Raw genomic sequence first — 12,571 nt, forward strand, 5'->3', positions numbered from 1 at the left:
GTTGCGTTTGGGTCACGGCTATCCACTTCTCCTCCGCTCGGACTGGATCTACTCTGGGCGTCCTGCCGACGGTAAATGCGAGGGCCTCTCCAAGTGGTCTAATTGAGGATTTGGTGGACACTTGTTCTCGTGCCAAGAGTTCCCAGAATTATCTGATTTTTCTTACCCCTGCTCAACAGCCTTCGGTAGATGAATTCCCGAAGAGTTCATCATGAGGGGCAAGATTTGCGCTGCTGCGCTCCTATAGCGAGAGAACCACGGGAATATTTAGATCAAGTTAGATTAATAATGAGCAGACAGACACTTGATGCCAAAGGGTTCGGGCATATATAACGGGTTCCTTGTTGGATCTTATTGGCGAATTGGAACCTCACAGGTCAGATGGGTCTTGAGCCACATGGACTAGTAATTGTGCTATGCTACTAAACGGCCTCGTCTACAGAATAACAATATAAATGGTAGGCAAAAATTGAGACACTCCGATGTACTGTCAGACTCAGTCGCCTCTCCATGACCACTTGCGCATCCTCATGACAACCGAGACTCAATCGACATGCACCAGAGTGGATGTTGACTGGTTCATCCAAGTGTGGATCTACACTAATGTTCTACCTCGTACAAATATAATGCTTTTCGGGTATTCCAGCAAGACTGGGGAGTTGAAAAAGAGCATAAGAGCATGATAAGGGAGTTTCATTGCAGTGAGAAGCACCCAAATGGCAATGTAGTAAGCATACTTAAACACGGCGTCATGGAAGTATCATTTACATCTTCACCCGTCGACAGGTCGCCACGTAGCGACACAACCTAAAATCGGATGATCTCGTTTCGTTGCATGTAAAAGTCAAGGAGGATTTGGTCATTGAAAACACGCCCATAAAAAAACAGCAGGAGGTATTAGCGGCTGCGAAGAAAACGGAAAAGGCCACACGGCCCCAACAACAGTAAGCCCAGTAAAATTCAAGATTCCATGTCCAAAGAGAAGTCGTAAGTCGCGCGCAGTTCAGGTGCTTAGTGCTTGGTGGCAATCACTATGTAAAGTGTTAGTGGCGAGCTGGGAAGTCAGGAGAATGCCAGGGAGCGCTTACCGGACGGCACAATAATGACAACGAGAAGGAGAATCACGCAGATGACGAGACACACGCGCATCTTCATGTCCTTCCACCACATATCTTTGCGTACGCGATTGGCACCTCGGCGGAAGCCCTGGGCCGAGACGGCAAGGTTGTCGGTCTTGTCCTGGAGAGAATCCAAGTTCTCACCACGCTGGGAGACCTTGTTGATGTTTTCGCGCATCACACCGACGGTATCATCGATTTGCTATAGAAGATACCCATGTCAGCCCCATTGCGGGTATCAATTGCCCCAGCCTTCGCATTTTGATATATCAACACGACAACAAGCATGCACCATCCACCAGGTAGCATTTATGTGTCTTCTCAATAGCTAGGTTTGCTAGGAGCCAAGAGATCGTTGATGATTGACTTACTGCTTGCAAAGCGGCGGTTCGCTGGTTACCATTCTGCCCGGTGGCACCAGGGGCTCCGCTGGAGCCAGAGGGGATATAAGGGTCATAGGGTTGTTCGGTAGCAGCCATTATGTGAGTCGTGAAAGAATTTGAGAGAATCTCAGATCTGGATTGGCCGGAGATTGGGAGTGTCTAAACGACCTCGTGGGAGCAGGGGTTGTATTGTTTTGATGGGGAAGCGCAGCGAAGGGACAGTCTGGGTGACTAGAATCGATGCGGATCGTGGGTGTGGGAGGAGATTATCGTAGAACGATAAGGATTAGGATGTAGCGCAACGGCGAGGGACGGAGTGAAAGGATTAATGGTGTTGTCTGAAGTGAAGCTGACAAGTTGCCGCTGAGGCGGCTTTGCCCAGAGTCACGTGCTGTGGCGTTTCACAGTACAAAACATGCTACGTAGGCTCCCGGCTTTTGTGTTTGGGGTCTTAAAGGTTAATTAATTTCAAGTCTATGATCATTCGCAATTATTGCTGGCAAAGGACATACTCATCATTAGTTTGGCCTAGATAGTTCCGCGGTGTCCTTCCATTAACATTGGGAACTTCTTTACCGCAAACAGGCACAATGTGAGAGTTACAGTACAAAGATGAACAAGAGTAGACGATAGTAAGTTGTATTCTATTCTTCGCATAACTACTCCGTATCTACCCAAAGTTACATATATGTCGATTTTTGTGATTTTTTCACTGCATAAATCGTAAAGCTCTTTGTTATATGGTTGCCTATTGATATGCCGATAGAAGCGTGTTGCTCGACAAACGGGGGACCACGGGTCCACCTATTATTAGTAACGCGGATTAGCCCTGGGGGTCACATTTTCCAGACCCTTTCCAAGGTTGATTTGACATTTCATGATCAGTTTAGTAACTCGATGATAAATGTATGAAACCTCAGACTGTAACAGAAGACAAACGTTTTGGTCAAATCCGATATTGAAAGTCACGAACTCAGGCTGATGAGATATTTATTTCATGTACTTTGATGGGATTTCCAAGCGACTCGGTATACACTGCTTTGTGTGGTATATTCCATCGAATTCAATCGGAATTCCCCCGTCAGTATTTGCGTTTCTCCTTGTTATAGAAGGCAACTTTGTTTAACCGTTCGAATATCTTCGTCGATCCACCTGAAGATCTCATCTTTATATAGATCGATCAGCGATATAGGCATCACTAAGAAGATCTTGCTGTATACCAGAAAACCTGTCTCGAATCATTATACAAAGGTCCTCAAGGTTCTCCAACTCCCCCATTTAACCCAATATGCCAAGAATCACTACAAGCTCAGTGGAACGCAGGATGTCAAAGTAGTTCAGTATTCCTTTCCTAGTTGGATAGACAAAAGTGTGGCAAGATGAGACTGCCAGGGCCCCAACAAATGCAGAGTAAACCGGAAATGTCGGTGCTGTTGCTATCTAGGGCTGCAAGTTTAGAATTTGCTTCCACCTAGACCGCTGCCTTTATTTATGATATCATAATATCTCCAAATTCCCACCTGGGCATCCATCTCAGCTAACCCCTAATAGCCTTGGCAACAGTCTCCTCAATAACCCTAATCATCTCCTCCGTGTTCTTCATATCAAACGGAACCATATGCTTAGAACCATGATCATAGAAAACCGCCTTAGCGGGTTCACAAAGCTCAAATAACTTTACTCCCTCAGCGAACAGCGGATCCGCCTTGCCAACAATATTCGCCGTCGGAATGGCAATCGGGTACGTGTCCGGCTGCGGTGATATATGCTCCAGCCCGGAACTCTCCCATGGTGCCGCACCGCAGATAAACACCGCAGCACGAAATAGCGGTGGTTCGGCCGGTTGCGTCTTCTTTTGGTGGATTAAAAGTGAGGCTGCTAGTGCTGCGCCTTGTGAGAAGCCTATCACTGCATCGAAGGGGCCTTCTTCTGCGATGAAGCGTTTGGTATGGTCGAAGGCTTCGAGGACGCTAGAGCCTGGTGAGGTACCTCGGGTGTAGTGGTTATAGAAGGGGCCGTCCACTATTCCTTCAAGTTCTGGATTGGAGTTGGGTTAATAGATGGGCTAGGTGGGGTTAATAGCTATGGGTAGTCAAGCTTACCCTCTTCGACTTTGGCGTTTATCTTGCCGTTCATGAATTTGAAGCGGTGCCCACTTTTCTCTAGTATTTGGCGGAGGCCTCCAATTTGGATTTCAAAAATCTGTAGCCGGTCAGTATTTTCTATATCAAAGCTACTGCATAGTGCTTACTTCGCCATTGGTGCCGCCGCCGTGCAAGCAAAGAAACCTCATTGTGGTTTAAATATTCCGTGTCTCAATTGCGGGAACTGAAACGTAGATTGTTTGATAAGAGACTATGCCGAAACAGTTCAGAATTTTGTGTTACGGCCGAAATCCTTGGATTTCTAGGATTCGAGGAAAAGAGAAGAAAAAGTAAGTCTGCAGGACAGGTGGCCAAGAGAGGGGAGTTTCAAGACACGAGGGGGGGTTTAACCTGCGGGGGGGTTTGCAGGACTGGACTACTAGCTTGGCGACGAATTATGAGATATACAAAGATCTACAAAATACCCGTGGACAAAAGGTTTATTGTTTCTTTACCTAGGTATGTTCTTTATATTACAAAGTTAAAGAAGTCTTCAGGTTTGGATATTCCAGAAATGAATCCCTGTATGGACCAATAGAAAAACTTGATAAGATCAGGAGATCTTGAAAACTTTCCATCTCCGTACACTTCACATGCAGAAAAGAAACGATGTCATTCCTTGGCCCCAGGCCATTCTTAAGTTTTGATGGCTACTTAATCTCCCCGTCCCGGAGCTAACCTGATTTCAACTTTTACTCCTCATATCCTTCATTCAAGCTGATCGCACCCAGTATGGATCTCCGTGATATTATAGCCACTCGTGGCTTCGCGACCTATAGCTTGCGTCATCCTCGGGAAGCACTATCGAGCTTTGGCCCGACCCTGAATGAGGCCACCTTCGGTTATTTAGGGCCCTCGTTCAAGCCGGAGCGCGACATTCGCAACCTGGATGGCAAGGTCATCCTTGTAACAGGAGGTACATATCCTCTTTCTATATCCATCGCATCTACATATCTATAGCTTCCAGAACACTAACACCGCGATTGATTGACCTAGGTAATGCCGGTATAGGCCAAGAGACCATCCTTCAACTTGCCAAGCATCGCCCGTCGCGTATCTACATGGCCGCCCGTACCGAGAGCAAAGCGCGCGAATCAATTGAATCGTTACAGAGCCAGCTCTCCTCCCCGCCGATATCCGCTTCCTCGCGCTCGATCTATCTTCCTTCAAATCTATTCGCGCCGCCGCAGACAAGTTCAAGTCCGATAGCGATCGCCTAGATATCCTGATCCTAAATGCGGGTACGATGGGCAACCCTCCTACCACGACGGAGGAGGGCTTCGAAGTCCAGCTCGGCACAAACCATATTGGTCACTTCCTACTCACAAAACTGCTTCTGCCTACCCTGACAGAAGACGGTTGATCTTCAGCGCGCTAAGGATGAGGTCCCCGATGTTCGGGTCGTGACTCTCGCTTCGGCGGCTCACGCTGTTGGCCCCTCCACCTTTGAGGAGATTACATCTACCCCTGGCTTGTTGGCTTCTAGTACCTGGACGCGCTACGGCGCTTCCAAGTCAGCTAACATCCTCTTTGCATCCGAATTGGCCCGCCGGCATCCTGATATATTGTCTATTGCTGTTCATCCTGGTGCGGTTGATAGCGGGCTCTATGGCCACACGAAGAGTCTCAACTCAGTGATGAAACATGGTCTTGCTGCTGCTGGATCCACGTTCTTCCGCAGTGTTGCTACTGGAGCCCTGAATTCTCTTTGGGCGGCTGGCACGCAAAGCGAGAATATTATCAATGGAGCTTACTATACTCCCATTGGCTACCGCAGTGGTGGCACTGCGACTGTGCAGGACGCGCAGTTGGCTCACAGGCTCTGGGATTGGACCGAGGCTCAAGTTTCGAAGCGAAAATGAACCACCGGGACATCTATGATGAATATATAAAATGACTAAAATGTTATCGGTGATTTAGCTTGTTTCTGCATTTTAAAATCCGCGCTGCCATTCTCCCGCCTATGGAGGCAAATGGCATCATGATGATTTCGTTGTCGGTCATGCTGCCCTAGTCCCTAAATAAGTGCTCGCCTAGCTTGTACATTTCAAAGACCCCAGAATCAAACAAGGCATCTATTAAGCGGCGATCCCAACCCCCAATCCCGTGTCTGCCAGACGCTATCACCAGGATGGGCCACATTGTTGTGACCGGCGGCTCCGGCAAAGCAGGCCAATTCGTCATCAGCGAGCTCCTCAGCGCCGGACACATAATCCTGAATCTGGACCTAATGCCATTAGAACACCCAAAGGTGCACACCCTAAAAACCGACCTCGCCGATAGCGGCCAAGTGTTCAACGCCCTGTCCGGCCAATGGGCACTCCGCGAGCCCTTCCCGGAAGGCCTCCCGCCACGCCCAGACGCCGTAATCCATCTCGCAGGCTACGCACGCAACATGCTCGTACCAGACAACGAGACCTTCCGCTCGAACACGCAAGGCACATACAACATCATTGAAGCAGCGTGCAAGCTAGGGATCCGGAAGATCATCATCGCGAGCAGCGTAACAGTGTACGGAGTAGCTTTCGCGCAGGGCGATAAAAACTTCCCTTCGTTCCCGATCCACGAAGACCTAGACGTTAACCCGACGGATACGTACGCGATCGCGAAGCTGTGCGGGGAGCGCATCGCGCGGGGTTTTGCGGCACGCTTCGGGGTGGATATATACATCCTGCGTATTGGGCGGGTTATCGAGCCCGAGGAGTACAACAAAGAGATCTTCTACAGCTATGTGCATGAGCCGGCGATGTGGAAGGTGCATGGGTGGTCGTATATCGATTCTCGCGATCTGGGCGGGATGTGTGAGGCGGCATTGCGGACTGATGGGCTTGGGTTTCAGATCTTCAATGCTACCAATGACCATATTACCAATCTTAGTCCTACGAAGGACTTTTTGAAATCGCAGTTCCCGGATATACCTATCACGCGCGAGATGGAGGAGTTTGAGGCGCCGTTTTCCAATGCGAAGATAAAGAAGCTTCTTGGGTTCCAGGAGAAGCATCCATGGCACAAGTATTTTAGTAATTGGGAGAAGAAGCAGATTGAGATAGAGAAGAAGGAGAGAGCTAAGGTTAGTGGTTAGTGGTTAGTAGTTAATAGTTAGTAGTTTTGGATGGAATGAAACTGTGTCCACTGCTGTGGCTTTGGGGATATACCAAGGTTGGAATTTCTGCAATAAGGATATTGAAATATATAGAACCTGTCAATATAAGTCTAATGTTCGAATGTTGGTTGAAAATGGACTATGTCTCTTGATATATCTCATCTACTCGAGATCAGCCCGATTAGGGTTTAGCCGAGCGTCAATATCCCACAATCGAACAAGCCTGTGACTTTGCAAAGAGCCAAAATCACCAGAAAGAACAGATAGATGATATTCCAATAGAATCAATTTATAAAACATATCAGAATGTAGACATTAAACAAAAAGACTGCCCGTTAACCCAAATCGGCGCATTAGCGAATATTCTGGTCCAACTCCCCACACAAAACTCATTGGGGATGCATCATCATTCCACCCACTTCCACTTCACGTTCCCTCCTACCATCTCCCCCTCAACCCTTTATTAACGGTACGCAGAGATTAATTGTTGGAATAATCGAACAGAATCTCTTGTCCCTAAATTCCACCGAATTACCAGCTAATCCCGCACCAGGCGATCACCCCTCCCGACTTCATCATGGATCAGGCAAAGTTGGCTAGAATGCAGGCGAGCGTTCGCATCGGTACGTTTCTGTCTCTTTTGGGGATTTTCAAGGATTTTGGAGCTTGAGATATGATCTGGGTCATGACGTGGAGCTGTGATTCTTATGGAATTGGTGGCCCTGGAGCTTGGTCATATCTCAATCCTGCAATTTACTTGCATGTCTTGGTGGATGTTTGTGCAAGGTTGATAGCTAACATGATTTCTCTTGATAGGGTATGTATATTCTGTCTAGAACACTCCTTTTAATCCCGACCTCTCGATTCTCTATGGCGGAAATGAATTTTCGAACTGCAATACCCGGATTCGACACAGCCGATAGTCAGACTACGGATTCTTGATTCTCGAACCTGGAATTTATGCGACGTCGCTATATCCCAAATATCGAACCGAAGATATATATCGCATGGCTGAGAGAATCCGGTGTCCAGTTTGACTCTCGGCCTCGTCATGGATCCTCGCATTCCTTCGATCTTTTCGCCCCCCTCCCAACTCATTCCCCCACCACGCACATCCACCCACTCGTCCGCACCGATACAACCACATTTCTCAACCAATGTCCAATCAACTAACAATTTTACAGTGGCAAGGGTACTCCCGCCGCAAGGTCAAGAAGGTCGTCCGCAACTCCGGTGCCGATGACAAGAAGCTCCAGGCCGCTCTCAAGAAGCTGAACGTCCAGCCCATCCAGGGCATCGAGGAGGTCAACATGTTCAAGGAGGACGGCAACGTCATCCACTTCGCCAACCCCCGTGGTGAGTAGACACCACCCGGAAACCAACTTTGGCCTTCCAACACACAAAAGCAAAGGAGAAGGAAATAAAGAGGAAGGAAGGAAGAAAGCAAAAAAGACTAATCACTCATCGCGATAGTTCACGGCGCCGTCCCCTCCAACACCTTCGCCCTGTACGGCAACGGTGAGGAGAAGGAGCTCACCGAGCTCGTTCCCAACATCCTGAACCAGCTCGGCCCCGACTCCCTCGCTTCCCTGCGCAAGCTCGCCGAGAGCTACCAGAACATGCAGAAGCAGCAGGGCGATAAGAAGGACGACGAGGAGGATGATATCCCCGACCTCGTCGAGGGCGAGAACTTCGAGACTAAGGAATAAATACGCCTAGATGCGAACTAAATCGAGTCTTTAAAAACTTTCGTCTATGATCAATGAAATTTAAGCTCCGGTTTGAGAGTTGTTTTTGTTGAGTCCTTTTCTCTTTTGCCCTTTTTTCTTGCTGTTTCGTCTCTTCCTCACGGGCAGGATTGAGAGGTGCGTTTATACTGTGTCGGGGCTATTGGTGCACCTGGTGACGGAAAGAAGGAATTCTACTTCTGACAGTTCGATGATTTATCCGAAGAAAAGTTAAAGAAGTATGAAGAATTGTACATGTTACTGTCTACGGTATGTCGATTTGGGCGCGATTCGTCGACAGGACAGTTCATTATGTCTGCATCAGCAGCTATCGTACAAATGATCCATTGACTAACGCCCGAGCCATTCTACCACAAAGCCTTTGGCCTCAATGCAATGCGCGACGCGCGAAGTACTGTTGAGGACTGACCCTCAAGCTGCGTAGCGATTCAGATTTTAGGTTGATCGCGCCCAAGCCTTCGCAATTGTGGTGAAAGATCCGTGATGTAGTGAATAAAAGACAAAGAGGTATTCCATTTCCATAGTACTTGATGGCCTTCATGTCGACTCAGCTATCCTCCTTCAGTCCGCACATATCCGTCCTCAGGAAATAATCGAACGTATGCCAGAACCTCCAATAAAGGCCAGACTTTTCCGAATCGAATGTGCCGTCCTCGCGGAGTTGCGGGCCCTCGCCCACGATGTCACCTGTGAACCAGCTCAGGATGGGGATTGAGCGCAGGATGCGCTCGGTCATGGTTGGCTGTGGAGGGAGTGCCTCGACCATGGGGCGCAGCTTGGTGCGGCGGACGGTTGGGATGTGCGTCATGAATTCGTTGTCGGGGGCGGGTTCGGCTTGACCTGGAGCTCGGCGTTGATGGACTGAGGTGCGATCGTTGCTGGACGAAGCCCCTGTCGTCCATGTCGACGAAGAAGTCGTCGTATTGAAACTGCCCTGTTGGAATGAGGGTGTGGCAGTGGCAGTGGCAGTTGCAGAGGTTGCAGTGGATGTAGTTGTATCATCGGAGGTACCAGCGACCGTCGAGGAATCGACCGAGTGCCGTTCGTCCTCTGGCATATCCGGTACACTGGAGAGGTTGTTCATGGCAAAGGATCGAGGCAGTGTCATGCGGTCCTGGTCTTTGCTGGAGTTGGAGAGGAAGGCGGTCGAGTGTGAGGTAGTCAAGGTGCGCGGTGCTTTATTGCGAATCCGACTGCTTGCAGCAGAGTCTGCAGGGATGGGGGCGTCTTCGGCTGGGCCGTGGCCACTGTAGAGCTCGCAGAAGACCATGTGCCCATCAATTTCCTGTGGCGAGTAGAAGCAGGCGCGGTCTGCCGACTGGGTCGAGTCGTAGGTGACCTTGATCCAGTGGTAGCCACCGGCATAGCGCTTCGACTTGCGATTCGCATCGGCCGACAGGTTTCGGATGACAACGTCGCCTCCGCTCAATAGCTGGGTGTATTGGTTCGCTGAATTTGGGTCGTTGCGAGGGTAGTCTTCGCAGATCATGCCCTGGGAAATGCGCTCGTATTTGTCGATCACCTTCCACTCGTTGTCCTTGTTTTTGTATCCATAGAGTATACATTCGGTGGCGACCTTCTCTGTTTGCTTCCGTGGATTGTCAAGACTGGATGACGATGATGATTTGGGCAAGCCGTGTGTTTTCTCCTCCTCCTGCTGTTGTTGCGAGAATAGGCGACCAAACTCGGCGACATTGGGGTTCTCGCGCTTTGCTGGTGTTCCAGTTCGTGTTCGTGAGCGGGCATTATCGTATCGAGCATTTCTTCTCTTGCCGAAGGGTCCTGATTCTTCAGGTGGTCGTCGAGGGTTGCGAGATTCACTGGGAAGGAGGTGGTCAGCTTTGATAGGAAAGGAGCTACAAATCTCATCGGACATACTCTTTGTAGACATAACCCCAAGGGAGGAGGTTGCCATCTTCGTCTCTGGCGCGTTCCTCCGGTGGGACGGAGTGGTACTCCATGACGGTAGATGGGATGTAGTCAAGGGATAGGGTGAATGCGGAGGGAAGAGACGTGAAAAAGTGAGAGCTCGAGAAAGGGAGGTTCTGCGAGATAATGCGCAAAAGGGTAAATTTGTCCGGCATCGAGGGATCCAAAACTTTTGGTAAACACTGGTTCGCCGGGATACGGTCACGTGGGGCCATATCTACAAAAACTTCCATGATTTCTGCTTTTATATTCAATCTAATGATTTATTTTTGAGAAAAAGGAGTTGCCTTCGTCAATTAAATGAGAATTTTTATTTTATTTTTGCAATTCAATTTAAACCTCAACCTTAACATCTCTATCTAATATGGAAACATATCACAGATGATGCTAAATTGGGAAATACAAATCAACTCCAGATGCCAGTCGCATTACCTAGGTCAATTTTGATGCAAGAATGATATATGTCCAGCGTCCCCGTCCAATCCACACCGTTCTGCAAAATCCCCCACTTCGTGTCTTCGTTGGTGAACATATTCCACGAATTGATCGAGAGGACAAGACTCCCCAGGACCTGACTTGCAGAAAGGCAGTGGTATGATTCGATCATTGATATTAACTCGGACGTACGGATCCTCGTGATTTGGCGAGCAAGATAATCGTTCAACTGTGACCCTTGCGCCCATAGGGAGAACGGGAGAAATGCGCCATTCCCGGTTTGCGGCAATATGGGTGGGAAGAAGTTTCTTGTCGCCAGTGAAGATTCCTAGTGCTGTGAGGAACGGGGCTATATCGCCATCATGTACACTGGGTATCAAATTAGCAAAATGTGCTTCACACGAGACGAATGATGGGCTGGGCTTACAAACTCAAGAACATGCTTCCCACGATCGGTCCATCGTGAAGCAGTCCAGTGGTTGCATTCAACCAAAGCCATCCCATCGCACCAGCGTATGGGTTGCCCGGTCCAGCACGGTAATAAAGCAACAAGTCGCGAGCATACTCGAAGTTATACCAGTCCTGCTCCGTAAACACTTCACACCATGGACTCCTTCCTCGCACCATAGTCTCGAACCCACACATCTCCTGCATGCCATAAACATCTTCACTTGAGAGGTTGTTCAGTCCGACATTGTCCTCGTCGATCAGGCGGCTTGCAATTGCAGGAATGTATGTCTCCTGGAATTGTGCAAGCATCTCCATGCCATTGTCATGGCCAAGTATAGTATCCTCGAGATACTTGAGGCAGGTATCACCTGGAGTCAAAGTGTCTGCGCCCCTTTCAAAAGATTCAGGTATAACCTGCAACTGTGCTTTTCCAGAGCTCTCCCAGTCCAGGCCAAAGAATCCAGAGGCGAAATGACGGGCTGTATCAATCACACGGTCCGAGTCACTTGCCCATAGACGCGTGCGGATATCTTCGGAGACTAAATCTCTATATCGTGTCCTGAATCTGACACCAGTCCTGAAGGCACCCAGCGTTCCAGCGTAAGGGCCTGTGCTGGTCAACTCCCCAAAGTCTCTTTCGGGTGTGTCGGAGAAATAGGTCCAATCATTCAAGAATTCAAGTGAGCCATTCAGGGGTAGCCCTATCTCCTTCACTCGCTTCAGAAACTGGAGATGTCCTGTCATTGGGAAACATTAAAATATGTTACTCCTAACCGATGGACTGACCTACTACTCCCGGCAGAGGGTGTTGGATATCGTTCTCCATGGCGAGATAACTAGATCGTATTAGCATAATCATAGTAAGGAATTGTAATTAGACATACTAAATGCACTTGGTCTACTGAGCAGCCATCTGGGGGTGCTAGATTCGAAGCTGCCCCTTCACCGGCGTTTTCAATCCAGGGCCCATTTCCTCCCAGGTGGTGGAGCACATTCCACCCCTGCACTAGAGACTGCTTTGAGCCTGTCGCTTTAGGTTGAGATGGATGGAACCACGTTTTCCAGCTCCCAAAGTAGGACGACACAGATTGCTCTTCGGGTGATGATGCAATAGATTGGAGGGACGAAGATTGAGACGCTTGGTAAATAACGAGACCCAGGGCAACAGTGAAGAGGAATATTGGGATCTTCAATAAACGAGTGAAAGCCATGTTTTGCCATAAACCATACTCAATACAAAAAGGTCAAGGCGTTGAATGAG

General features: G+C 48.8%; 4 protein-coding genes across 4 annotated transcripts; 1 reads left to right on the forward strand and 3 right to left on the reverse strand.

The window, feature by feature from the left end:
- Window positions 1-1,011: 1,011 nt before the first annotated feature.
- On the reverse strand, window positions 1,012-1,597 carry N7519_010286 (SNAP receptor SNC2; the record flags this gene model as incomplete). Its single annotated transcript, XM_057297059.1, has 3 exons — window positions 1,012-1,031; window positions 1,089-1,320; window positions 1,490-1,597. 3 exons carry the CDS (start codon window positions 1,595-1,597, stop codon window positions 1,012-1,014), a joined length of 360 nt encoding a protein of 119 aa, XP_057144941.1.
- Window positions 1,598-3,038: 1,441 nt separating this feature from the next.
- Window positions 3,039-3,794, reverse strand: N7519_010287 (uncharacterized protein; the record flags this gene model as incomplete). The annotated part of the gene is made up of 3 exons (XM_057297060.1): window positions 3,039-3,538; window positions 3,604-3,703; window positions 3,753-3,794. 3 exons carry the CDS (start codon window positions 3,792-3,794, stop codon window positions 3,039-3,041), a joined length of 642 nt encoding a protein of 213 aa, XP_057144942.1.
- Window positions 3,795-4,377: 583 nt separating this feature from the next.
- Window positions 4,378-8,564, forward strand: N7519_010288 (Nascent polypeptide-associated complex subunit beta; the record flags this gene model as incomplete). Its single annotated transcript, XM_057297061.1, has 9 exons — window positions 4,378-4,561; window positions 4,642-4,716; window positions 4,758-4,930; window positions 4,998-5,452; window positions 5,776-6,715; window positions 6,934-7,056; window positions 7,287-7,371; window positions 7,940-8,104; window positions 8,222-8,564. The coding sequence occupies 9 exons, from the start codon at window positions 4,378-4,380 to the stop codon at window positions 8,455-8,457; spliced, it is 2,436 nt and encodes an 811-aa protein (XP_057144943.1). The 3' UTR covers window positions 8,458-8,564.
- Window positions 8,565-9,043: 479 nt separating this feature from the next.
- On the reverse strand, window positions 9,044-12,521 carry N7519_010289 (uncharacterized protein; the record flags this gene model as incomplete). The annotated part of the gene is made up of 7 exons (XM_057297062.1): window positions 9,044-10,316; window positions 10,375-10,642; window positions 10,858-10,996; window positions 11,043-11,229; window positions 11,288-12,047; window positions 12,101-12,146; window positions 12,195-12,521. The coding sequence occupies 7 exons, from the start codon at window positions 12,519-12,521 to the stop codon at window positions 9,044-9,046; spliced, it is 3,000 nt and encodes a 999-aa protein (XP_057144944.1).
- Window positions 12,522-12,571: the final 50 nt, after the last annotated feature.

This window comes from Penicillium mononematosum (assembly GCF_028829835.1).
Source record: "Penicillium mononematosum strain IBT 11891 chromosome Unknown utg000005l:1.0-9366267.0:1.0-9372171.0, whole genome shotgun sequence".
Lineage (NCBI taxonomy): Eukaryota > Fungi > Ascomycota > Eurotiomycetes > Eurotiales > Aspergillaceae > Penicillium > Penicillium mononematosum.